The sequence below is a fragment of the Mus pahari genome, chromosome 10 (genome assembly GCF_900095145.1).
Source record: "Mus pahari chromosome 10, PAHARI_EIJ_v1.1, whole genome shotgun sequence".
Classification (NCBI taxonomy): domain Eukaryota; kingdom Metazoa; phylum Chordata; class Mammalia; order Rodentia; family Muridae; genus Mus; species Mus pahari.
This window is the reverse complement of record NC_034599.1, coordinates 70,385,652-70,413,419: the sequence shown is the minus strand read 5'-3', so window position 1 is coordinate 70,413,419 and position 27,768 is coordinate 70,385,652. Positions and strand designations below refer to the sequence as shown.

At 43.2% G+C, this 27,768-nt stretch overlaps 2 protein-coding genes across 3 annotated transcripts in view; one reads left to right on the top strand and one right to left on the bottom strand.

Annotated features, from left to right (window-relative positions):
• The window catches only part of Scg3 (secretogranin III), a 40,143-nt gene extending 21,105 nt beyond the window's left edge, over positions 1-19,038 (top strand). Inside the window, exons 10-12 of one of the 2 annotated variants that reach the window (XM_021206787.1) lie at positions 1,628-1,765; positions 10,903-10,983; positions 18,459-19,038. In XM_021206787.1, coding sequence (XP_021062446.1) covers positions 1,628-1,765; positions 10,903-10,983; positions 18,459-18,577 — 338 coding nt within the window. In that variant the 3' untranslated portion in view covers positions 18,578-19,038. The remainder of the gene's footprint in view (positions 1-1,627; positions 1,766-10,902; positions 10,984-18,458) is intronic. The other variant, XM_021206786.2, reaches the window with a different exon arrangement.
• A 5,415-nt stretch (positions 19,039-24,453) lies between these two features.
• Positions 24,454-27,768, bottom strand: part of Lysmd2 (LysM domain containing 2) — a 14,206-nt gene continuing 10,891 nt past the window's right edge. Inside the window, exons 2-3 of the mRNA XM_021207566.2 lie at positions 26,337-26,668; positions 24,454-25,017 (exon numbers count right to left, since the gene is read on the bottom strand). Of these exons, the coding sequence (XP_021063225.1) occupies positions 24,975-25,017; positions 26,337-26,668 (375 nt within the window). The 3' untranslated portion in view covers positions 24,454-24,974. The remainder of the gene's footprint in view (positions 25,018-26,336; positions 26,669-27,768) is intronic.

Sequence of the window (27,768 nt, the reverse complement as noted above, 5' to 3'; positions counted from 1 at the left end):
CTCAAGTTCAACTATGGGAATACCCACATGTAATCTTGGCTATTTTATAGCCTGTTATGGCAGAGAAATCTTACCACCAAAAATACAAAACAATTCTTTCTCTTGGGGGCTTCCTTGTTGGTTTTTCTGGGCTGGGAATTGATCACAGAGCCCCAGTGTGGACGGCTAACATCCTACCATACAGCCATGCCTCTAACACTGTGCTAAAACTTAGTGTGGGTATTAACAGACTCTTTGGAGGTGACTGGTTACAAAACAGTCAATCCTCCATAAAAGCCTCCACCCATGTCTTTTTCTTACCACTTCTCGGGACCACCATCCCAAGGCCCCCACAGCTCCTTGAGAGGCTCTGTGCCCTCCACAATTTGCCCCTTTTCTGTGTTTCTCTTCTATCCATATCCCAACTCTGCCCAGTAAACACCACAGCACTGAGCTGTGTGAAGAACCCTCCTCCCAACGGGAGAAGAAAGCAGGAAGAAAAGATTGCAAGGTGTGGGTCCTTGTGCTTTAGCTATTTTGCCCCCAGCACAGAAATTACATATATGTTGGTAATGCTGTAGTGCACCCCTAAATGATGTTCTCATGCAGGATTTTTATTTAATTCCTTTGCTAGGGCTCAAAGGCAGCCCCCTCATTCTTGCTAGGCAGATCCTCTACCACTTAGCTACATGACTAGCCTTCACATAGGTTTTTTTTTTAATATTTATTTTATGTGTATGAGTGTGTGTGTGTGTGTGTGTGTGTGTGTGTGTGTGTGTGTTCGTTCAGAAACCAGAAGTCAACATCAAGTTGCATCCTTATTGCTCTCCACTATTTTTTTTTTTTGAGACACAATCTTTCCCTGAACCTGGAGCTCACAGATTTGGCTACATTAACTGACCAGCAAGTCCAGCAATCCTCCTGTCTTTGCCTCTCCAGTACTAGAAACTCAAGAGGCCAGAGGTAGCCGCAAGAGGATTGGTAGGTAGTTCAAAGCCAGACTAGGCTACATGAAAACTTGTCTCAAAAATAACAAAACTAGTCTCATTTGTAACCAAGACCTACATAGCACACCCCAGGTGCCTGACAGCACCAACTAAATTAAGACAAATAAGAATAAGGGTATAACTCAAGCGCAGAGCACTTGCCTAGCCTGTATGACAACGCTGGGTTTGATCTCCAGCCTAGGTCCTTCTTAGATAGGGAGGGAAGGAGAGACGGAAGTAAAAGAATTTTGATCACACATGCCAGATCTTCTGGAGGCTGAGGCAGGAGGATTGCTTGAGTCAGGAGCTCAAGGATAACAGTGAAAGCCAATCTCTAATAGAATAATAAAAAAGCAAGACAAGCAGTGGCTCTCTGATGGCAGTGTGGCTGAAGGAAATGCCCATGCAGAATTTGGAGTGCTGGGGTCTGGGTCTGGCTTCTTATTAACTCCGTGGGTGGCCCTGAGCATCTCTTTCTACCTGGGGCCTCAGTTTCCTCTTCTGTGAAATGAGGGCTGAGGGTTTGGATCACCACTGAAACCCCTTTCAGTCCAAAAAATATAATATGACCTCAAACTATCTTTTCAACAAAGTTCGTCTTCATTGAGAACTAAAGAAAGTATGGAATGGTGTTTTAACCACGGTGCACTATCTGACCACAGCTCCGCCAGAGAAGAGTCAGGAAGAAACAGACAGTACAAAGGAAGAAGCTGCCAAGATGGAAAAGGAGTACGGAAGCCTAAAGGACTCTACAAAAGATGATAACTCCAACCTAGGAGGAAAGACAGATGAAGCCACAGGTCTGGATCTATCAGCTCTGGGGTGGGCGATGAAGCTGGGGAAGCAGAGGTTTTGAACACTCAAGTAAGGCGGTCCAAAATCAAGTCCACCACCCCCCCCCCAGCACAATCTGTGCCGTTAAAATTAACAGAGTGGGGAGATCCGACATCAAGTCCCCCACAGCACGATCTGTGCTGCTAAGATTAGCAGAGTGGGGCAGTCACGTAGTTAAGCCCACACGGTACAGTCTGTGAGGTTAAGATTAGCGTGCTGCACCTTTGCTGGAATAACAGTGTGTTTTCATAGTCTTGAGTCTTCTGGGATGGCAAGTTGGTTTCATTCTTTAATGGCCAGTGGCTTTTGGGCTTGGGGAGAGAGATTCATGGTTGAGAGAATATTCATAGTTATTTATGTTTTTATATCATTAATGTTCTGTTTATTATCCCAGTTTACTGAGAAGTGTTTGTTTGTTTATAGGAGATTTTACAGTTCTACATTTTGATCTATAGCAATACTTACTGTTTTAGACTTTGTTTAGTCAGTTGAGCTTGATGTTTAGAGGCAAAATAGTTCATGTTGGTCTAGAGTTCTCTGTATAACCCAGGCTGGCAATCCTCCTGCCTCTGGCTCCCATGTGTTAGAAATGCAGGCACGAGCAATATTTCTCTAAATTATTTAATAGTCCTCCAGATAATGGCCTGGTTGCTCTAGTGAATGAGATTAACAAAGCAAAGTCCTCACTCAAACGGTGATACAGCGTAGAAACGCCTTTAAGAGCTTGAGAAAAAAAATCACCAATTCAGTGTATCCGTTTGCTTTAAAAATAAATGTATCTATGGTCTACAAAACTCACACCTTCCTAGGATTTTACAAGTTTTCCCAGAAACCACCCTCCCTTCAAGAAAAGGGTTTGATGAGGCCTAGGTTCTAAATTATGAAATCCTTTGGTCGAGGGCAGGAAGTGGATTCTGCAGTATGCTTGTGGTCTGAACCCCTCGTAGTACAAGCTTCGTAGGTACATCAGAGAAAACCTACATCCCTACGTCTCAAGATACCTTGTTTGAAACAGAGTGTTTATCAGAAGCTGGGTGGAGATGTTTGCTCCTGCTTTACGTTTCTGTCTTCAGGAAATGTTGACCTCTTTGGTATAACCGAAGCCCACTAAGTCTTACCAATGTCTCAGTGGGAGGTTCATCTGGATATTTCACTCCTCAGGAGGAGAGAAGGGAGTGGGAGTGGGTCAGTGCTCTCTCCTGAGGGAGGGGAACTGGTACTCGGCTAAGCTGTCATCTGAGAACATGGCACTGGGTCCTTTACACTGGCTCTGTATGTAATGGCCACCCATGGTAATGAGCAGATGGACTTTGCTATGCTATAAACTTTTGCTATGGTAAGATACGATTACTGGGACCCTCGGACTCATGCCATAACTTTCTTTTATATTTATTTACTTGCTTATTTATTTATATATTGATTGATTGATATATTTAGTGTGTGCATGCATGAGTGTGTGTGTGTGTGTGTGTGTGTGTGTGTGTGTGTGTGTGTGTGTGTGCGCGCGCGCGTCACAGCACACATGGTCGGTCAGGGGATAGCTGGTTCTCTCCTCCCACCATGTGAGATCTAAGGTTCAAACTCAGGTTGTATGTCTTGGCAGCAAGGTCCTTTACCTACTGAGTCATCTCACTGACCCCGTGTTGGTCAACATTTTGTTTTCAAATTTTTCCAGAGTCTCACTATGTAGCCTTGGCTAGCCTGGAGCTCACCAAGTAGACGAAGCCAGCCTCAAATTCACAAAGATCCAGCTGCCTCAGTCTCCCCAAGAGGCTGAGATTAAAGGAATGTGCTACCACGCCTGGCTGTTAACATCTGTCTATTAAGTTTTTCCATTCTTGTCAGTGAGTGGTAGTTTTATGGCAAGACAGAAACAGGATGGTAGTGGGAACCCCTTACTTATCCCACTGTTGTCCTTTTAGCACCCCATCTTCACTTCCTACCGACAAGATATTCTAGACCCACTCCAGATCTTCTTCTCACAAGACTTGGAACCAGTTTCTTCAAGGAATTGTTTCCTTCCTCCCTTCTTTCCTTCCCTTTTTCCTTCGTGTGCAAAGGCTGTATTTCCCTGGAGCACAGCAACCACATAGTGAGCCCTTTAGCCTGCCTAGGGAGCATGCTGAGTGTTGACGATGACGCCTTAGGTTGCTGGGCAAGCATCCCCGGGCACGGGTGTAACATATCTTAGCTTTTCTATTTTTTTTTTAAAGGAAACACTGTGAAAGTGGAGTGTGAAGGGGGAGATGGTGCTGCTTACATAAAATGTGAGCGTTAGTCACCTTTCTCTCACAAGAACACAACACCTGAGACTCACAAAGAGAAAGGTTGATTTTTGACTCAGTTTGGTTCATCTGTTGCTCTTGTCCCTTTGGACCTATGGTAGGTGGCACATGGTAGGAGGGACACTGCTAGAGCAAAATAACTCACTTCAGTCACCAGCAGGGAAAAGAGAACAAGGTAGAGGCTGGAGTCCCACCATGCTTGTTGAAAGTATGCCCCGCCCCATGGCCTGGAAGCCCCACCCCTTAAAGGTTCCATCCTGGGAACCAAGCTGTTAACACTTGGACCTGGGGGGAATATTCCAGATCTGAACTACAGCAGAGCATTTGGAAACTAATGCTGGCAGGATAGTTCACCCTCTGAAGGGTTTCCATCTGACAGTAATGCTCTGTCTTTCTAGTGTTACTCCTTATGTTAAAACTCCTAAAACTCCTGAAGGTGTTAGAGACTTAAATTAGCTCTCTACTCCCCACAAGCCTTGATTACATTGCTCTTTGGCAAGAACAAATGAGTCTAACATAGTTTAGAAAACACCAAACTGAACATTTCCAACTCCCTTTCCCCCCCCCAAAAAAAATTGTCTTTAATTAATCCTCAAAAAACAAGCATTTGCTTGTTCTTAATTGTTACTCATTTGCACCATTTTTAAAGGTGATTTTGCTTCTGTTATAAAATCCAGTAAGGAACACCCATTGACTCTATACAGAAATTAAGTGCATTCGTGGCTGAAGGCTAGACTGACTGGGTTTCTTTTTCTTTTCCATTTTTTTCTTTCTTTATTTAAAGGCAGTGTCTTTAACCCTGGCTGGCTTGGAACTCACTGTGTAGCCCAGTCTGGATGTGAATTTGTGGTAGTCCTTTTGACTCAGCCGTCTGAGAATTAGGGCAAAAGACCTGAGCCACCATGCCTGGCAGGAATGGTTCTCATCCTCTATGTAGGCAAACAAGAGCCATGTGCATGCACATACATCCTACTTATTGGTGAGCAGGCAGGTGGAGCACAGGCTTTCTTCAGGAGGGAGTTAGAGACTCTTCTGGATAAGGTAATGGCCCAGCTAATTCAGGAGGAGGAGGAGGAGGAGGAGGAGGAGGAGGAGGAGGAGACAGAGAAAATGGTTGTAAGAAGGACACACTGGCAAGAATGTTCTCAGAGAATCTCTTTTGGTCTTGGAGGATGAAGTGATGGTGTCAAGTAACCACAGTTAATATTTCTTAGATAGGCAAGCAGATGCTGGACCTGAGTGCAATATATGTGGGAATAAGAGTATCAACAACAATAATATCCTAAGGCTTATATCACTTCACTTTACAAAATATAGTCTGCATGCATTTTGTTTCCAAAAAAATCTAGTCTAGGGGCTGGAGAGCTGGCTCCGTGGTAAAGAGCACTTGCTACTCTTGCAGAGGACCTGAGTCTAATTCCCAACAACCAAATCAGTGACTCAGCACCACCTGTAACTATAGCCCCAGAGAGTCCAATGCTCTCTTCGGACACCTCAGGCACCAACACATATGTGTTCATCACACAGACACACATAAACAAAAATTAAACCTTTAAATAAAATTTAATTTTTAATACAAAAAAATAACACTTTTATTATTTAAAAGATAATTCAATGTATGTTTGAATGTAATTTAGACTGTTTAAACTATTGATTTCTACAAATACTCGGTTTTTTGTTTTTTTTTTTTTTACTTATTTGTATTTTCTTATTTTGGCTTTATAAGGCGGGGTTTCAGGTAGTCCAGACTAAACTTGAATTCACTATGTAGCTGAAAGCTGGCCTTAAACTCTTGATCCTCCTGCCTCAACCTCCCAAATGCTGAGACTACAGATTTGAGCCACCACACCTGGCACAGATTAACAGTCTTCTTTTTTTAACATGATGATTTCTAATTGGTAAAGTTATTTGAATGATTCAATAGTAATTTTTAAATTTAGAAATTTACTAATAGTGAAATTTTTATTCTAATTCTAACCATATCCAGAAACTTGCTTAATTTTCTCTAGAGACCAGGGGAATGCTCTTTGTAGTGCTCCATTACGTAAGTGCTGCCTCGTTGCCAGTTGGATGCTTACTTTACTCACTTTTGATGTGTGAGTCACTGAAAATGTTCTTTTAATTAATTGATTGATTTTTATGGGTGTTCTGCCTGTGTGTGTGTGTGTGTGTGTGTGTGTGTGTGTGTGTGTGTGTGCAGTGCCCTTGGTGACCAGAAGAGGGCATCTGATTCCCGGGACTGGAATTTCAGACTGTTGTCAACCACCATCTGGTTGCTGGCAATGAAACAGGAGTCCTATGGAAAAGCAACCCGTGCTCTTAGCCACTGAGCAACCTCTCCAGCCCTCGGAAAATGTTTTTAAAACTCATCCAAGGGATGAGATGAGCATTGTAGCGCCATAGGCTCATTCTGGTGCCATCACTTGTCATGTTGGCAACTAGATGATGACGTTATAATGGAAAAGGTGACTCTGAGGTGACTTTCACTGAGCATCTTCTCATTCCCTTCCCTTTTTTTATATAAGCCAGAAAAGTCAGCCTATTGAGTTCCTAAACTGATAGCTCCTGGGGATGTTCTTTCTTAAGCAACCTAAGAACAGACATTACACCTCAGGTCCCGAAGCCTTCTGTTAGACACATCCAGACACAGTCTCAGCTTCTCTGAGCCAGCAAGTGAGGTGGGAGCCCAAACAAACTTGGGAGGTTTTATATCAACCCACATTGCTGAAAGACATCGAAAGTGTCTCCTCCTTTGTAAAACCATAAACTGCCTTTCCAGAATTCACCCCTTAACAAGCCAGAAAGCAACATACAAGAAATGAATTGACTAACATAAAAGCTCATGACCAGAGAATAGTAAAGCCGGGTCTTGAACCCATGATCCCTGAATCCTAATCCAGGGCCAATCCATGTTTGTAACTGCATCTTGTGAGCATGTAAAATACTGTGGAGAAATAATATTCTTTCTCCTTTTCCTGTTCCTCCTTTTTTCTTCCTCATTATTCCTCCTCCTCCTCCTTTTCTTAAGGCAATGTCTCATGTATCTCTAGCTGGCCTCAAACTCCCTGTGTAACTGAGGATGACTTTGAACTCCTGAGTGCTGGAACTACAGTCATACATCACCATTTCAGTGTGTGCTAGGGATCAAACCCAGGTTTCACACATGGCATAAACTCTACCATTTGAGTTTCATTCTCAATGAGTGGTTTTTGTGCCCCTTTGTGGTGTTCACACCAGTGGCTATGCATGTAACTCACACTGTAGTCATGTAATATTGACATGGTTTTAAGCATTACACACAAAAAAGTCTTATAAACACCTGGGGTTTTTATCATTTACTTATTTATTTGATGGCAGGAGCACACACCACTGCAGGCCCATAGAGGGCAAAGAATAACTTCCAGAGTCAGTTCTCTATTTCCACCATGTGTGTCTTGGGAGGATTGAACTCAAGTCGTTAGATTTGACAGCAAGTGCCCCTATTTGCTGGCCCACATTGTATGTTGGGGTGAGGATTCTTTGTGTTGTTGTTTGTGTTGTTGTTGTAAATGTTCTTGAAGCTCTAATGTCTTTAGGGTCTGCTGCCCTCAGTAGAGAAGTCTTATGGATTTTACTTTTCTTCAGGACAGGAGGAAGTCAGGGTTGCATATTAGGGCCAGCAAGACCATGAGCAAGAAGGGGGTATTTCTCTTATAGCACTGAAGACCAGAACAGCCAGAGAAGCTGGCTGAGTCTTGACTCTGGCTCTCTTCCATCTACTTCAGCATGTGTTTTAAGGCTCATGTCATATTACCTCAGCCGTGAGCTATTTTTTTCCAAAGACTGCTGAAATAAATTGAAAAAAAAAAAAAAAAAAAAAAAGCCCAGCGTTCCAAAGTGGACTCTCATGGGCTTTCAGTGAACACTGCATAAATAAAAGATTTACTTTACAGCTCAAGGAAGAGAAAATGTAAATAAAAGCCAGCTGCTCCTCTCCAAGAGCAGAGGACACCTGACTCCGTTCCTGCTCTAACCCATGTCCCAGGAAACATGTGGCAGGCTCAGCACCAGTGGCACTGGCTGCCAGACTTCGACACTCATTAGAACCACCTCAGGTTCTAATTATTTGTTAATAATTTTGGTGCTTCATTCCTCGCCCCTGGGTATGTTAGTTATCAGCGTTTGTCAATGGACAGCAAAGCATACCACCCAGGGGACTGTGTGCACACGCCTGAAGAAGCTGAAGTATTGATGTGTCATTTCGTTCTCTATCAGTTGAGGGCTGTCCTGTTATCTTATGTGAATAAAGGGAGGAATAGGGGCTCAGTGGTTAAGAGCACTCCCTGCTCCTTCAGAATACCCAGAGGCTATGACCAGCAAGGCAGTTCATAGCCATCATGTAACTTCACTTCCATCCTGCACCCTCCTCTGACTTCCTCGGCACCAGGCCCACAGTGCACTCAAATCCACGTAGAAAACCACTCAGTACACATAAAGTAAAAACTAATCTGTAAAAGGGAGAACCAAAGGTAAAGAATATATGCTGTGTTTGGTTAAAGTAGAATATCACTAGGTAGTTTTGTCCTGGAAATCAACATATGACCAATCTGGCCTCAAATTCACAGAGACCATCAACCCCACCCCCACCCCTACCCCTTGCCCTCTCTTCCACCTCCTCATACTGGAATTAAAGTTGTGAACCACCAAGCCCATCTTCCCCTTCCCCTTCCAGAGTCTTATATTTGTCAGGCTGGCTTTGAACTCTCTAGGAAACAAAATAACCTTGAATTCTAGATGCTCCTGCCTCTACCTCCCAAACACTAAGATTACAGGTATGGACTGCCAAACTTGGCTTGTGTGGTACTGTGGGCAGAACTTAGGGCTTTGTACATGCTGGGCAAACATTCTGTGAACTGAGCTACATTCTCAGGCCCTCAAAATATCTTTAACCTTTCTAATCCAACATTTTTTGTAGTATTTAAGTGGCAAGCATTGATTTTCTTTTTCTCACATAAGCTTTCCCCATTGTAATATGGTATCCAAAGAATGCTTTAAATTATTATAAAGAATATTTAAAGAAGAATGTATTAAGATACACTCATAAGTTTCAGAAGTCCTAATTATCTAACATGCTAATGATAAATTGTTATTTAATTATTAAAATAAATAATATGAAGGTCAGTAACTTGATTTAAACGCCTTACAAGAAAAAATAAGCTTGAAATAGTCTACACTGCACTAAAATTTCTTTCCTTGTTCAAAATGCCTCCTTTAGGGAAAAATATTTTGATGTAGAAATCACTGTATTACTAAGTCCAGAAGGAGGCATGGTGGCTCACACCATAATTGAAATACACAAAAGGCAGAGGCAAGAGGATAGCCACACGTTGGAGACCAACCTTATCTATATAGAAAGTCCCAGGAGCAATCAGGGAACATGGAGAGACCGTCTCTTAAATTTTCCAAATCCTGTTGGTTATCTCACCAAGTGACAGACAGTGGCAGTGTCCATGAAGAGTGTACCAAATGGTTAACACTAACCAGGGGACACTGTTTTGTACATGGTCTGACACTTTTACTTGATTTTTAATGTGTTATTATTGTATTTATGAGAGAGGGTGTGGTGTGGGCATCTGTGTGGAGGTCAGAGAAAACTTTTCAAGCACCAGTCTCCCCTACTCACTTCCCAGGGGCTCATGGGATCAAACTCCAGCCATTGGGTTTTTAAAGCAAGTGCCTGTAGCCCACTGAGCCATCTGGCCAGCCCCATTATCTTGCATCCATGAAAACAAGCCACTGAAACCAAAGCCCCCTCTTCATAGGTGAAGATGGTGAATAAGAGCTGAAAATTGTGGCAAATCTCTTTTATGGTTCATTTAATCCCTTCCCATAGACGTTTCTCAGCACTTCATTGGAAACCTGATAGCATGAAGTCATACTAGTGAAGTCTGCATGGGCTTCAGGCCAGGAAGAAAGCTCTTCAGATCCTCTTAAATGCTGTTGTAGAAACTAGAACCCTGACAGATCTTACGGCAGTGATACACTGTGCATGAACTGTGATCAGATTCCCCCAAGTTCAGTCCTGGCTCAAGAATGAACTAGCTGTGTGTGTGTACATGTATGCATGCATATGTATGTATGTATGTATGTATGTATATATGTATGTATGTATGTATACATAGATATGTGTATATATGATATTGCTTTATTTTCTTTCTATGTGTCTCAGCTTCTTCATCTGTGAAATAAAGGATGATAATATGGCTGCCTGACAAGGTTGTTGACCAAACCCAAGGCCTGGTCACACATTCTCATCCAAGTATTGATTTATTGCCTCTCAAAACTGGCCTTAGGGTTGTAAAAGGTACTTACACTACAGCCAGGGATTGTGAACCTTCAAAAAGCTGGAGGTGGTAAATATCTGCCATTCTAACTCATCCCTTGACTTGGGACTGCTCCTCAGAGGAATCCCTAAGCTGAAATCACCCAATCTAAGAATCACAGAGATCCACCTATCTGGCAAATGGAATCAAAATGTCTAAGCAGAAGCTGAAGAGATTACCCAACAGTTATGAACACATAGTACTCTTGGCAGAGAACCTGAGTTCAGTTCCCAGCACCCACATCTTTTAAGAGCCTAAGCAGACATCAAACTAAATTTGTGTGGGATGTAACTAACCATCCTTGATCCTTACCAACTGTCTGTGTCTGAAATCTTATTCAAAAGCATTCTCATTGAAAACTCCCTACACACAAGCACATGGGTACACACACATGTTCTAGAAAGAGGTACAGGGAAATTTTCTGCATGTTTGATCTGACTCTCTCGCCTTTTCCAGGGAAGACAGAAGCCTACCTGGAAGCCATTAGAAAAAACATCGAATGGCTGAAGAAACATAATAAGAAGGGCAACAAAGAAGGTAGGGGCTGGCTGTGGTCATGCATCACAAACTCTACCCAGTTCCCCAGAGTTCTTTTTGTCTACAATCCTTGAGGTCAAAAAGACTGAGTTAAAGTCTCTTCTCAAACTCAAAGACTCACAGGTGTCAAGGGCATTATAACCCCACTTCTCTTTCAGTTAGTTTGTTGTTGTTGTTGATGTTGTTGTTGTTTAACTTATTGTAGTGAGAAAAGATTTTGTCTACTTGTTTGTTTTGTTTTTAAGACAAGGTCCCATGGTGCAACCTTGACTAGCGCAGAATTTTCTGAATAGACCAGACTGGCCTCAAACTCACAGAGTTTCACCTGCCTCTGCATCCCTAGTTCTGAAATTAAAAGTGTGTCACATATCACCACACCAACCCCAGCAATGGAGTTTATCATACCATTTTCAAAATGCTTTGTTCTTATTGGTCTCTCTCCCTACCTCATCCATCTCTTCCCTCTCCCCACCTCCTGCTGGTCCTTTCCTTTGGCAGCTCCGCCCTACTCTCTTGTCATATATATTCCATTACCCTTGTCTCCCATAAGATCCCTTCTTCCCCTTTCATGGTCCCCGTTCTAGTTTCAAACCCTTACACACACACATACACACACACACACACACACACATACACACACACAAACACAAGATATATATATATATATATATATATATATATATATATATATGTTAAAAATCAAGAACATGCATCGGAGAGAAAAAACATGCTACTTAACTTTCTGGGTCTGGTTTATTTCACTTAACACAATGATCTCCAGTTTCATTCTCTTTCCTGCCATTCTCATAATTTCATCTTTCTTTATGGCTGAATAAAATGTCATCATGCATGTGAACCACATTTTTACCCACTCACTTGTTAATGGGCATCTAAACTGATTACACGTGGTACAATAATAAACATGGATGTACACATATCCCTGTGGCAGGTGTTAGGACCACCACATGACCCATCCATATCACTGTTGGATTTATAGTCAAAGGACATTATTTGCAGGCTTCTGAGAAAGCACCATGCTGGTTCCCATGGTGACACAAAGGTTTATGTTTCCCTCAGCAACGCATAACTTCTTCCCTGACATCCTCAAACATTTTCTGTTTCTTTTCATTGTTAGACACTCTGACCGGGGAGAGATGGCTAAAGATGTAAAATATATTGTCGAGTATTCATTAGCCATTTGTGCTCCTTCTTTTAGGAATTGCCTGTTGGGATTTCTGGGTGTTCGAGGCCAGCCTGGTCTTAGTAGTGGGTTTCAGGACAGACAGACAGAGTTAAATAGTAAAACTCTCTCTCAAACAAACAAGCAAGCAAGCAAACGAGAAAGACTGACTGTTCAGCCCGTTCGCCCATTTATTGACAGAATGATTTTGACTTATGTGGGTGGATTTGCACATGTGTATATGTGGGAGGCCAGAGGTAACATCAAGGGTCTCCTTCAATTGCTCCCCACTTTTTTTTTTTACTTAACTTGAGGGGGTCTACATGCATGCCATGGTAGGCTTCTAGAGATCAGAGGACAGCTTGCAGGAGTCAGGTCCCTTCTGCCTCTGTGAAGTCCTGGGGATCAAACTCAAGTAGCCAAGCTTGACAGCAAGCACTTTTATCTGCTGAGCCATCTCATTGAGAGAGAGAGAGAGAGAGAGAGAGAGAGAGAGAGAGAGAGAGAGAGAGAGAGAGAGAGTCTCTCACTGACCCTGAACCTAGCCAATTGGCCCATGAGCTTCAAGAAGCTGTCTATCTCAGCCACATTAAAACTGTGTGGGGGCACACAGTTTTAATCTCAGCACTCGGGAGGCAAGACGGGTGGATCTCTGTGTTTGAGGCCAGCCTGATCTATGTAGTTAGTTCCAAGACACTCAGATCTACATGGTGAGACCCTGTCTCAAAACTTCCCGTCTGATGTATAGTTGACGAAGACTTCCTCCCATCCTGTCTGTCTCTACACCCTAGTGATCACTTTATAGAAGCTTTCTAATTCCATGTGATCCCCCAGTCATGTCCTGGAGGAGTTTTCTTGTAGCATTGGAATCCTTTCCAGAAAGTTCTTGCATACGCCTGTATCTGGAAATGTTCTGACTGTTTTTCTCTGGCAGTTTCAATGGTTTAGCTTTTATATTAAAGTCTTTGATCTGGGGCTAGAGAAATGACTTGGTACTTAAAAGTACTTGCTGCTCTTGCAGGGGACCCAGGTTCAATTCCCAGCATCCCCATGCCAGCTCTCTCTCGACTATCTATAACTCCATTCCAAGGGATCCAATGGCCTCCAGTGACACAGACCTACAAGCTGGCAAAACATCCATACACCTAAAATAGTTGTAGAAGAAGATCTGTAAAAAGATCTTTGATCATTTTGAATTGATATTTGTACAAGGTTAGAAGTGTACATATAATTTCATTCCTCTGTGGAAATCCAGTTTGTTTGTTTTTTTCAGCACGATTTGTTGAAATGTGTTATCTTCTCCACAATGTATGTTTTGAATGCCTTTATCAAAAATTAGGTGGCTGGAGCTGCATTTATATCTGGGCCTTGTATTCTATTCTATTTGTCTCCATCTCTCTTTTTGTATTGCCACCACACCATGTTTGCCATTATGGCTCTATAATACAATAGGTATTATATTTCCAGCATTAGTCTCTCTGCTTGTTTTTCCGGGCCTTTTGAGTTTCCGTGTGAGATTTAAATTTTTTCCTCTAGTTCTGTGAAGACTGTCACTGGAATCTGATGGGATTACATTGACTCTGTACACTGCCTTTGGTAGCATAGCCATGTTCACAGTACCAATTCTTCCGGTCCGTGAGCACGAGATGCCTTCCCATCTTCTGGTTTCCTTGGTGACTTAGGCTGTTTAGGTTTACTCCTAAGTGGGACTTCTGTCTGATTCTTTTGTTACTGTCTTAAGGGTGTTTGTTTGTATGTTTGTTTAGACAAAGTATCAAAATATTCCTGACTGACATTCCCCACTATGTAGACCAGGCTGTCCTTGAACTTACAGAGACCTGCTTGTTCTGCCTCTCTCGTGCTGAGAAGGAAGGTGTGTGTCACCATGCCTCCTTGGGTAGCTTCTTTTGGTTGGTTGGTTGGTCTTTTGAGGCTGTTATGAATGGGGTACTTTCCTAGTCTCCTTCTCAGTAAGGTTGTTATGTGATAGACAGGCTATTGTTTTTTTGCATAGTGAGTTTGCATCCTACTACTTTGCTGCGATGTTTATCAGATCTGACAGTAATGGTGCAGTGTTTATGGTGTCCTCTGAAATAGAGATAATTTCACTTCTGTCTTTTCTGGGTTTTGTTGCTTTTCTTTATCTTGCTTTACTGTTCTGTGATTATTAAAAAAAAAACTATATTGAATAAAAGTACATAGGGTATTCACCCTATCTCATTTTAGATGTTAGAAGAAATGTTTTCAGATTTTCTCTGTTTAATATAAGGTTGACTATAGATTTTTGTCTATATAGTTTTTATTGTGTCGAGATATGAAACTTCATTTCTTTTTATTCAAATCAGCTTTTCAGAGCATTTTCTATTTTATTATCAAAATAAATGTCAAATAAAGGTAAAGTGAACAATGTAACATCCCCACATTATCAGCACCCATCTTGATAAGAGATCAGGTTTTGATACTTTGCCTATTCTATCCCTACAACCTACAACCGATTCCTTCCGTTTGTTGTTGTTATTTGGTTTTTTGTTGTTGTTGTTTATTTTGAGATAGGATCTTGCTTTATATAGCAGGCTGTTGTCAAAACCACAGCAATCCTCCTGCCTCAGCTTCCTCACCTGACTCTTGGAGTCTTTTAAACAGGTTATTTTATGAGTACATGCTAAGTTATACTCTCTGGTCACAGAGGAAGTCCCTCACTTATTAAGACCCAGACCCTATTCAGAGTTTCAAAGATGGAAAGGAAGAAGATGTAGCACCCACCACCATCACCCCCACTCACACACACAAAGGCAGCATCCCATGTGTCATGGGGCCCTGATATCATGGGTGTGCTCAGTATATGTCCTCAGTATTAGGCACTGAGCACTGAGGGGCCGAGAGAATAGGGGGGGTTATCCTCAAAGCAGAGATGGTTGGGGGTAGGGCTGCAGGGAGGAAGAAACTCCTGGGAGGAGTGGGGGGGGGAGAAGCAATAGGTACAATAAATGAATGGACAGGAGGCTGTTGTGTTCCCGGAACTAGAGCTGTGTATTTCCCCAGGACTCTGCATGCCTGTGGGAGGGGAAGCTGAGGGGTATAGGCCAGGAAGAGGCTTGCACACTCCGCAATGGAGGAAGACAGTTTTAGCAACAGGAACCTAAAAAAGTAGTGTGGCTATAGACTGAAAAATCAGGCCCTGGAGGGCAAGATGAGGCCAAGATCTGAAGCAGAAAAGACTGAAACACCAGCAAGCAGAGGAAAGAGAGGGGGGAGAAGCCCTCGGGCTGTGAGGAGAAGGAGGAGAAGCCTACAGGCTGTGAGGAGAGGGAGGAGAAGCCCTCAGGCTATGAGGAGAGGGAGCTGGGGGGGGGGGATGCCCAGGGGGTGCTCAGCCAGTACAGTTGCTGAGCAACACCTCTCAAGCTTTGCAGTCATTTAGCTCACAGGGGGCTTCCAAGTGCTCGAATACCAGTCTGTATATGTTCAGAGAAATGTGCTATTAGGGGGTGTTGTCATTGTGCAACATCCCAGACTGCAGAACAAACACAAACCTAGCACCGACCAGTCACCCCATGGGACCTCTTGATGCAGTCAGATGATGCACTGTGCCTGCTATAAGAGCTCACATCCCAGCCAACACTTGGGAGTAGGAGGCAGGAGGACCACCATGATTTCCAGGCCAGACTAGGCTACATAGTGAGTTCAAGACTAGCCCTGGCTATGGTTTGTGACCCTGTCTCAAAACAGACAAACCAACAAAAAACAGCTGGGGATATTGGGATATAGCTTCCTGGTAAACAGACAGGCATGAGTATCACTTGTACTACAAAACAGATAAATAAGTGAATTAACAAAGGCTTGGGCCAAAGGAAGTGCTCATTCTAAATGAAGACAGCAAGGAAAAACAAACAGCCAACATCAGCCTCTGGCCTCCACATGCATACACATATGCACACTCCACACACACATGCAAACATGCACACACATATGTACACTCCACACACACATGCAAACATGCATACACATATGCACACTCCACACACACAAGCAAACATGCATATACATATATGCACACGAAAACTTTACATGAGCAATACTTCATCAAATCTGTTTTAAAATGCATCTTTCGATGTGCCACTAAAGTCACCAAGGACTGTGGAGACTCTAAAAGTAAAATGTTCCTCTTAGTAGCAGAGAAATCCATCACGTACCAAAATGCATTCCAAAGCAGGTACAAATTGCAGACACACCGCTTTGGAGGGTTTGCAGCATCACTTCACGTTTGTGTCAGACTTCTGGTCCTAGCCCAGCACTTTGCTGTTCCCATCCTGTCCAGTTCCAGGGTGACCCACCCAGTGAAGCCTGGAAGCCCGGTGTGTGCAGAGGGAAGGACTGGGGAGAAAACATCACAAAAGTGCATTGTCTCTGGTGCTTTCCTCTGCCTCCAAGAAGTAAGGGCACCATGTGGGAGTGAGCGCTGCCTCCTCAGCTTCCATATATGTTCTGCTTGGCATGCATGGGGTCGGTGACTCTCAATGCCTATGGAGGTCTAGGTGCTTCGGTCATGCCACAGCTGCAGCTGTGTAGACAGGAAAACTTACTATAGTTCTGACCTTCAGCCTCTGCTGCTTCCCTGTTTGTAAGGGGCCTAGTTGACCTAAATTTCATCCCAAAACCCAAGAAAAGAAAACTCTGTGTGCTGTGGTAAGGAGGATGATAAGATCTTATATAACTGTGTTGTTGACTTTTCTGTTGCTGGGTTAAAATACCTCCACCAAAAGCAACTTACAGAAGGAGCTAATTTAGGCTTACAGCCCCAGAGGAAAAGTCCATAATGTCAAAAGATGCATGGTAGCAAACAGCTAAAGCAGAAAGCTGGGTTAATCACATTTTATCAACTCATAGTGTCTTAGTCAGGGTTTGTATTCCTGCACAAAACATCATGACCAAGAAGCAAGTTGGGGGAGGAAAGGGTTAATTCAGCTTATACTTCCCACTTGCTGTTGAACAACCAAGGAAGTCAGGACTGGAACTCAAGCAGGTCAGGAAGCAGGAGCTGATGCAGAGGCCACAGGAGGGATGTTACTTACTGGCTTGCTTCCCCTGGCTTGCTCAGCTTGCTTTCTTATAGAAACCAGGACTACCAGCCCAGGGATGACACCACCCACAAGGGGCCCTCCTGCTCTTGATCACTAATTGAGAGGCTCCTTTCTCTGTGATAGAGAGAGAAAAACAAAAGCAGCGAGTACAGAAAACAGAAAATGAATGAGAACCACAAGTAAGGCAAGGCGATGAACACTGTAAGCCCACCCTATAAGACATACTCCCTCTAGCGAGGCTACAGCTCCTAAGAGTTTAATGGTCTAAGCAGCACCAACTGGGGATCAAGGGCTGAAACACATGAGCTTCTGGTGGGCCTTTCTCATTTAAACCACACACCTGTTGGTTTTTGTTTTTCAAAACAGGGCCTCAAGTAGCCAAAGCTGGCCTTGAACTTACTAAATAGTAGAAGATGGCATTGAACTTCTGATCCTCCTGCCTCTACCTCCCAGGTGCTGAGATCTAGAAAGTTCTAAAGAAAAAAAAAAAAGAGGTGTGCTTTTGAAAAAAGTAAATCACAAACTAGGCCCTTTGTCTGTGATGGTTTGATTGAAAATGACCCCCCCTAGGTTCCTAGGGAGTTGCACTATTAGGAGGTGTGGCCTTATTGGAGGAAATGTGTCACTGAGGGTCAGGCTTTGAGGGTCCCTAGTGCTTAAGCTCTATCTTTCCTGGTTGCCCTCTGATCAAGATGTAGAATTTCCAGCTCCTCCAGTACCACGTCTGCCTGCAAGCTGTCATGCTTCCTGCCATGATAATGGACTGAACCTCTGAACCTGTAAGCCAGCCCTAATTAAATGGTATCCTTTATAAGAGTTGCCTTGGTCATGGTGTCTCTTCACAGCCCTGGAAACCCTAAGACATTGACCATTCCTAACTCAGCAGCAACAACTCCTAAGTGTGAACAACGCACCAGGAGCCTCAGGGGCTGCACATACACTAAAATTTGCTAAGCCCTGATCTATACGCTTTTTTCTCTGTTGGTCACATGTGAGGGTACATTCCCCAGGGTTATGGTGTAGAGATAATACAGTACCCAGAAACACTTTAAACAACACAGTATGGCCCAAACCAAGAAGAACTTCCTGTCCTTCAGTGCGAAGATCAAGGCTGGGAATCTCCTACTACATAAAACGTCTCTCAATGATAAACATTGTGATGGGACTTTTTTTTTCTTGATCTTTGCTCACAATACCGTAATGATATTTTCTAGATTACGACCTTTCGAAGATGAGGGACTTTATCAACCAACAAGCTGATGCTTATGTGGAGAAGGGCATCCTGGATAAGGAAGAAGCCAATGCCATCAAACGCATCTACAGCAGCCTGTGAAGATGGAGGGCAGCTCGAGCCTTCCAGCTGTTCCAGCAAAAACAATATAGCTTACAAACTAATTCGGCAGTTAAAGAGTTACCAGCCCAGGAGTATTAGGATGTGCTGAATTCACAGTAGTTAACCCCTTAGAAATGAATAAAGTAGAGCTTTCTTGCCATAAATACCTTATGAAAAGCAAAGCTGTAGAGAAGTTGAGGTTTTTCTATATAGAATCCTTATTTCCTCTTGGATTTACATTTTGTAATCAGAGATGTGCTGCTCTGGAAAAGACTCTAATGGGTTGAACATAAATTCTGAACCTACTTCCCACTGTCTTAAGCCCCCTGAAGATCTGAGAGGCCCTGTCTCGGCATGCTAGACACCTGAGTACCTCATTGGATGTTTGTCATATGATGTCGTTTCCACTAGTAGTTCTCTGTTGGGCACAGAAATAAACCCATGTCTCTTCATATCCTTGATGCTCTGAAAAACTGTTGCTTTTTTAAAAAAGATTTTAATTGAAATAGAATTATACCACTTTCTCCCCTCCCTTCCCCCTCTCTGTAAGACCCAATGTCACAAAAGAAAAAAAAAAAAAAAAAAAAAAAAGGTTGAAAGGGTTATAAGAAATCACTGAGTTTAGCCTGGGAGTATAGCAATGGCAGAATGCTTGCATAATACACCTGGATTTAATCCTCAGGATCAGGTGTACACACACACACACACATGCTTCCACTCACACACACCAACAAACACACTCACACACATGCACACACTCACACAGACATGCACACACACAGACATACACTCACACACTCACATACACACTCATACAGACACACACAGAGTAAATGTCACTTTTATTTCCTCAGATGATGAGATGAGAGCCAAACCCAGGCAGTGTGAATCTGTGGCTCGGGCAGAGCCCAGAGTCCTTCCTTCTGTGTTCTAACTATCTCTAAGCCTAAGCCTGCAAGCTTCTAGCCTTTGTAAAAATCTAATCTTCCAAGTTGACAGACTCAATTTGGCTTCTCTTGGCTTCTGACTCAATTGCTCTGCCTGGCTTCATACTAACTTTGGCAATATGTTCTAATCTTCTGACTCCTTCTCATTCCCTGGCTTCTTCTGTCTTCACTTGTGTCTAGGTTATTCACTCTGTAACCTGTCTCTGTAAAACTGTCCAAGTAAAACACACACACACACACACACACACACACACACACACACACACTACACCACCCTTCTTTTCCTCCCTCTCTCTCTTGCTGCTCTTAAGTAACTTCTCTTCCTTCCTTATGTGAGTTTGGCATTTCCTATCTCTGACTCATTCTATCAGATCTTTTCCTGAATTTTCACTTTGTGGACCCCTCAATTAGACGTCACCTTCAAACATGGTTGCTTCCTTCTACAAACTAATCTTGCCTTCATTGTTAGAGGTAAAGGTGTCCAGCCAGATCGTACTGTAATCCAGGGCGTGTCTGCATTCCAGCCACATCACATCTTTGGATATGTTCACTTGCCAGAGCAGCCAAGTTGCTGGATTAAAATTCCTCTACAACAGACAGACAGACAGACATAAACACAGACACGTACAGATACACATACACACAAACACATATACACCCATACACACATAACCACAAATCCACAGAAACACAGATGCACACACTTACACATAGACACACTCAGAGATATGTACATGCACAAACACATACACCATACACACACCCACACTTACACATAGATACACAGACACGCTTACATAAACAGGCACACATACACATGCACACACACAAACACATGCACTTACACATAGACAGACGAGATACAGATACACATATACCCATACATACCCACCCACAAATACACAAACACACACATAAACAGACACACATACACACATACATGCACAAATTTATCAACAATTTACTTCCCTACTTATATTCCTCCCCCCTTTTTTTACTTTTTTGAGTTTTCAGACATCTATTGTTCACTCAATAAAGAGAAATATTCATGTAGTTAAGAAGCCAAATGAGTTCATACACTGTTCAAAAACAAGGTCAAAGTTTATGCTAGACTCCAGTTATCTAAACTGGATTTGACTTAGCCATGTTATCTTGCCAGAAAGCAAAGGAGCAGGCAGCATGACAGAAGCTAAAAATTACCAGAAAGAAAAAGGCTATGAACTTTAGATTCCTGCAACTTGTCTGTTTGCTGCTGCTGCTGCTGCTGCTGCTGCTGCTGCCAACACCACTGCCATCACAAACACAAGCCTGAAAACAGAGCCCAGTGGTGCTCTTAGGACGTAGGTGTTCCCAAGTTAAAGGTAGCATTGGAATACATTTCATTACTCAATTAATTCCATAAATATGTTATATACGCTCACCTGGAACCATAAACACAACAAGCTTTGTAAAGTGGCTGTCCTTACGTGACCTGGTGACGCCTGCACTGCCCTAGAGCCTCTCTCATACTCCCAGGAACACTGGCTTTTCATAGTTAGAAGACAGCTCTTCCTAGAGAGGTCAGAGGCAAGCAAAACACAAAACCTGCTGGGCAAACAAACTGATCTCCCACATGTTCTAGAGAAGCCAGGACCCAGCCACAGCTGAGTGTGGAGAAACACCTTTGCCCAAACTGTATTTACCAAAGCACAATGACCCAAACTGTTTAATGACTCATCTGTGCTAGCTCGATGGACACTGCTTTAACTGCGTCACACAGGCTGTTTGGACGTCAGACAGAAGACTGGTTAGGGCTGTATCATCTTAGCCAAACACTTTTTAAAAGCATACCTAAGTATCTATGCGGGATTTGTTTTTTTAAAGAAACGTCTTTATTTTATTGTAAATTTTCTTTAGTATCTCTTGGTGCCCAAGACAGAAGGAGCACCCTTGATCCTATTTTACAAACAAGAGCATCCTTTCACAGAGGGGTCAGGAACACTGGATAAGCTCAAGTTCATGAGGTCAAGAAGTGGTGAAACAGGGGCAGAAGCCAGGTCTGACAATCTTGGTGCTCTCCATGGTGATTCTCTGCCAAGATACTTCAGAACTCTAGCCATGAGGCAGATGCAGGGGGATTCAAGTATGAGGCAAAATCGGGCTACACAGCAAGCCCCTGTCACAAAAGAAAGCAAACAGAAGTGAACAAGAAAGAAAGTCAGAGATCCGAGGCTGCCTGGAGTACACAGCAACTTCCAGTTCCAGGCAGCCTGGCCTAGTGTGGCATAACTCAGAAGGCTGAGGCAGGATTAGTGTGCGTGTGAGGCCAAGTGGGGCTACATGGCAAGTTCTAAGTCAACCTTGAAGAGACCAGTTTTGGCTCAAGATGCCCCTAGACCAAGTTCTCGGCACAAAGGAGATTTAATTGCTCCAGAGGGACAAAGTGCAGGGAGCAAGAGACAAAGACAAGAGATAGAGGATGAGGGAGAAGGGGAGAGGAACAAGGAAGAAGGGAAAAAGGTATTTGTCTGGACACACACACACACACACACACACACACACACACACAGGGCTGCCTCTAGATAGAGGAAAGAGATGTAGCATGTAGGAAAATGAGTTTGTGAAGGTAAAGAAAAACCAGTGTTAGGATGCCCTGTTTAATTTTGACTGGACAGGTTAATTTGGTGAGCCAAAAGGGACTTCAATACTTTGATAGCTAGACCTTGGTAGTCAACCTCAGGAGAAGGGAGTAGCCAAATAAAGGAATGGACCTTGGTGGCTAGCTTTAAGAATGTAATCTAATGGTTTTTAGCAAGACAGGGGGCAAGACCTGCCAGAGCCACATTTGCCATGCTCAGGCTGGCCAGAGTCCCTTCAAGCCAGGGAAATAGAACAAAACCCTGTCAAAACAAACAAATCCCTCTAGTCCAGTAAAGTTAAACCACGGCTACAAAACTGCTGAATATTTGAAGATGAGAGATATTTTAGCTAGAAATTACTGACAAGGAATTAATATATTTGAGCCTGTGGTCATAATTAAAAATTTGAGCTCCTGTGATATCATCAATCTTTGCCAAATTAGATCATTTTCTGTTAAGCATAACTATATTTATTATTCCTATAGCCCACAGAAGCTTGCTTGGGCCTCTCCCGTTTTCCTTTTTGTTTTCTCCTTTTCCAATTAAACCTCCACAGCTCACATGACAACAGTAACAGAAACAACGAACTGTCTGGAGAACGCCCCATTCTGAGCTGGGGAGATGGCCTCGTGTGCACGCTTGGGGAACTGAGGTCAGAGAACATGAGAGCATGGGAGCGTGGCTTGGTAGATACATCTCTTTCTAAGCAAGTATGAGGACCAAGGTCAGATCCCCAAAACCCACATAAAACCCAAGCAGGGCATGCTGGCCACCTGTTATCCCACCCAGCACTCGTGAGGCAGAAGCAGGGGGTCCCTGGGGCAAACTGGCTAGCTAGACTAGGAGGAGTTGGTGAATTCCAAGTTCAGGGAGAGACGCTGAGTGGATAAATAAAATGCAAAGAGATAGAGGAAGATGACATCATCTGGACTCCACTGAGCATATGCAAGCACACATATGCTCACACAGAGGGGGCTGGGGAGAGGAGAGACTCTGAGTTAATAAATAAAATGCAAAGAGATAGAGGAAGATGTTCAACCCCTGGACTCTACGCGTGCATATGTAAGCGTACGTACACACACGCAGGAAGAGAGAGAGAGAGACAGAGACAGAGACAGAGACAGAGAACACACCCTGTTTCAAGGGTTCAACAAGAAACAAGAAGACATAAAGGATTATACTAAGGGAGAAACAAACCAACCAGCAAGATAAGAACAGCTTCGACTTCCCATCATGGCGCCTGTGAGTCCTCTTAAGGCTGGGTCTATGGTTGTGGTGGTTTGAATGAGAATGTCACCCCCCCCCCCCAAGGTTTATCTATATTTGCACTTAGCCAAAAGGCCGAGAAATGATGCTTATCTATATTTGAACAAGTGGTCACCAGATGGTAGAACTGTTTGGGAAGGATTAGAAAGATGTGGCCTTGATGGAGGAGGTGTGTCACTGGGGGAGGGCTCTGAGGTTACAGAAACCCACGCCTTTCCCAGTGTGTGTGCTCTGCCTTGTGTTTGTGGATCACAGGTGGCCGCCCAGCACTGGTTCAGAACTATGTGGGCCATGTTCCCCATCATAATGTCATGGATTCACCATCTCAAACGGTAAGCCCTAAATAAGCTCTTTTTGTTTTTTCTCTAAGTAGTCTTGGCCATGATGCCTTAGCACAGCAAGTGAAGAGTGACTAAGACAATGATGTTCTGGTACCGCAGGCTCTGCTACACTAACACCCGTGGGCTCCTGCTCCTCATGAGTACAGGGACAAACAGTGAGGAAGAAAGTAATAGAGAAGAAGGAGGACAATGAAAACAGAGAAACAAAGTCCATTTTACTCCACAGGTATCAGACTCTTTGGGGATGTCGAGGAGAGGTAATCAAGGGAAACTTCTGTGGAAGCCTAAAGACTTATTTGACCTAGTTAAAGGTATTTAACCCAGTAAGTGAGTAGAAGTCAAGAACTGCCATTGGTATGTTGCTTAAGGTTTGCTGCTGTCATTCTTGACATAATAAGTGGCAAGATGAATTAGATGAGACAAAAACCTAACTTTTAATTCAATGGGCACAACAAGGATACACCGTTAATGAGCACACAGAGAGACAATGTCAACAGAATTCTGCCGGTCTGGTGCTGATGTGGTTTCATTTACTCTTCTGGAAACCCAGCACTTGGAAAGTAGAAACAAGTGGATCCGGAGTTCAAGGTTGTTCTCAGATACACAGTGAGTCCAAGGTCAGCCTGCACTACATGACTTCTGAACAAAAACCAAATCAAACAAAAGCAATCTTACTTCCCCGTATGAATAAGAGAAATGGAGGCTCCTGTGTGAAAACATAGTTTATTTTCTCATCCAGACATCTGTAGTTTACTTTTACAAAATAGCAGACAAAATTTGGTTCTTTACATTAGTACAGAATATGTGATATTGAAATATATACTATAGCACTTGAGTTATAAACACACAGCAAATGCATTATCACTCCACAGTCATCATGTCTTCCACACATTTAGGATCTCATCAGGAAATAAACATAGCTTTTGGCTTAAATATATAGAGTCTCTGATGCTTTCTGTATCTACAAAAGCCGGTCTAAAACTACCACCATCTACAAAAGTGAAAGGCATTAGAATAAATACAGTTTTGCTATCATGCCGTAATAAGACTTAACTATAGAAATCCAGGAGCTGATCGCTTCAGGCAAGCTGCAGTAGGGCTACTTAACTGCAGCTCGAAGGTGCGCTACAGGAGTCCAGGGACAGCGCTGCTTCTGAACCAGAGCCGGCGCGGGTTCTTTAGGGTCCAGCCATTCTGTGATCGGGATTAGTCCGCTGGCCAGTCACTAACTATGATAAAGAGAAGCAGCATAGGGACTCTCTTCCTCCCTGAAAGAGAGAAACAGTGTTTATAACTGTATTCAGAAACAGACACATATAACTTCTTATCCACTTGCCAAAGAAGATCAAAACTATAGCAACCGAACACTAAATGTGCCTGGAAGCCAGGTGAACAGGCACACGTGTTCAGGTGTAGCTTCCTTCCGTGGGACTCTCAGTTACTAGATTAAAAGTGGCATCTGCTTACATAATATTTAAATATAATAAAGATACAATAAATTATATTTTTATTCTATTATTTATTATTATATTAAATTATATTTATTATTAATTATATATGACAGATGGGAGGCTGAAGCAGAGGAATGATAAGACTTTGAAGCCAGCTGAACTACAGTGAGACACTGACTCGAAATAAGTGAATAAATAAAAGTTAAAAGGATTTGAGGGCCATAGAACAAATGGCATATATTATAAAATAGAAATTTAAAAATGAAGACTAAGAAATCAATATATTAGCCATTAAAAAAAAAGAAAAAAAAATCAGTGGTTAAACCTTGGCACCAATTCTATTCACAAAAAAAATAGCAAACAAGATAAAAAGGAAACAGTAGTTTGTGTCCCTTCCGGAAATCATATAGGGAGAAGGACACACTTATACGTAGAGAGGAAGGTTTGCCCTAGTGTCAAAGTTAAAGGGTTCACGAAGAATCTTAGCATAAGGGAATCCTGGGTAACAAAGAGCAGCCGTCTTGCAACAGTGTTGCAAGTGTCTGTATTTTATGTCTTCTCCTTGAAGATGGCATGAGATGTTCTAGTTCCAGCTGCTATCTCACACTACTAGCTGGACAGTAACACTAGGCAGAGAAGCAAAACTTTTATGCTAAATAACAGAGACAGAGACGAGACAACAGAGAAAGCCTTGTGTATCGTAAAGCAGCTCTGTTTAGATTTCATGTTATCAAAGAAGCCTTTCTAGGGCTGAGATGACTGCCCATAAAGTGCTTGTGCCATCATGGGGACCTGAGCTCAAGCCCCAGGACCGACAAAAAGCCAATCATGGGAGCAAATTCATAATAATCCCAGTGCTGGTAAGGCCAAGTCTAGGGGGATCCCTAGACACCCAACCAGACCTACTTTGCAATCCTGGGAGACTCAGTCTCAAAAAAACAAGGTGTGCAGGATCCTGAGGACGAGCATCCATCGCTGACCTCTGGCCATCACACTCCCATGCATACACACAGCCACACACACGTGCACCTGTACACACACACATACACTTCCTACAATTAAAACAGGTTTTCAAACAAGGGTGTCTTAAGAGTGCTATTGGTCCAGACGCTGACACCTATATCAGGAACCTTCACCTGCTCTCTTCTTTGAGTTTCCTGGCTGCCTGTGTTGAGAGTTTAATCTGTAAGTCAAGTCTTTGCAGGAAATCTCTGGCAGACACTTCCTCGGGCTGTGCAGGCTTGGGGTCCGGGTCCTGAGGACTGGGAGAGGGTAGTTCTTCCTCAGACACTACAGGCTCCTCTTCTTGACAAAAGCTGCTGTCAACAGTTTCATTTTCTGGAGAATCAATGGAGTTGAGTCCATTAAACACCAAAGGCTTCTCTGACAGGATTGGGATGCTCAGCGTCTTCTTCAGAAATATGCAGTCATTGGTAAACAGTTTGTTGGCCCTTTTGACCTGTTCCATCTAAAACAGACACACACACACAAAAAAAAAAGAAACAGAGTTATATACAACCACATTCCAGAGTTGAAATTATTATAACCGTGGAATAGTACATACTCGTGAACAATTGTGTGTGATGCTGTGCTGGCTTGTGTTATGGCAACTTGACACACACTAGACAAAGGGAATCTCAGTAGAGAAAATGCTTCCGTAAGATTTGCCTGTAGACAAACCAGGAGTGCATTTTCTTGATTAGTGACTGACTGATGGAGGTGGACCCATCCCACAGGGGTGGTGCCGCCCCTTGGCAGGCAGTCCTGGGTGATAGGAAAAAAAAAAAAAAAAAAAAGCAAGCTAAGGAAGGGATGAGGAACACAAGCCAGTAAGCAGCACTCCTTCATGCCCCTGCATCAGCTCCGACCTTGAATTCCTGGCCTGAATTCCTTGGATGACAGACAATAAACTGAATTAAACACTTTCCTCCCCAAGTTGCCTTTCCCCCGCCAACATAATATTTTTATTAATTACTTAGGAATTACACACGATGCACTTTGGTCACTCACTTCCCAGTCGTCCCTGGCCTACCGTCCCACCCTTGCCCCACCCTCTACAAAACAAGTCCAACTTATGTTGCCCATAGACTCACTTGGAGAAGCCCCATAAACTCCCAGTGGCCAGCCCCGTAAAGAGAACTGAGTCGGCCCATCCCTGTCCCAGGTTCTCCCCAACCCTATCATCAGTCAGGACTCTTCAACAGCCTCCTGTCTGGACTGTTTCTTTGGCGGGCAGTTGGGGAGAGGTTGTCCCAGAGGCCTTCCATGTCTCTCCTTCTCAGTTGTGAGTCTGTGAGCATCGATACCACTGCAAGAGAGGCTTCTGTGCCCACAGCAGCTGACAGCAGCAGGGATCAGGACTTCCACATGGTTTTCTGCAGTAGCATGGATCGTGCACCTAAACTCAGCCTCGACCTCGGACCTCAGCATGGCCTCTGGCATGCATCCATGGACCTGCAGCACCATCATGGAAGTCTTTTTTTTTTTTTTTTTTTTTTGGTTTTTCAAGACAGGGTTTCTCTGTATAGCCCTGGCTGTCCTGGAACTCACTTTGTAGACCAGGCTGGC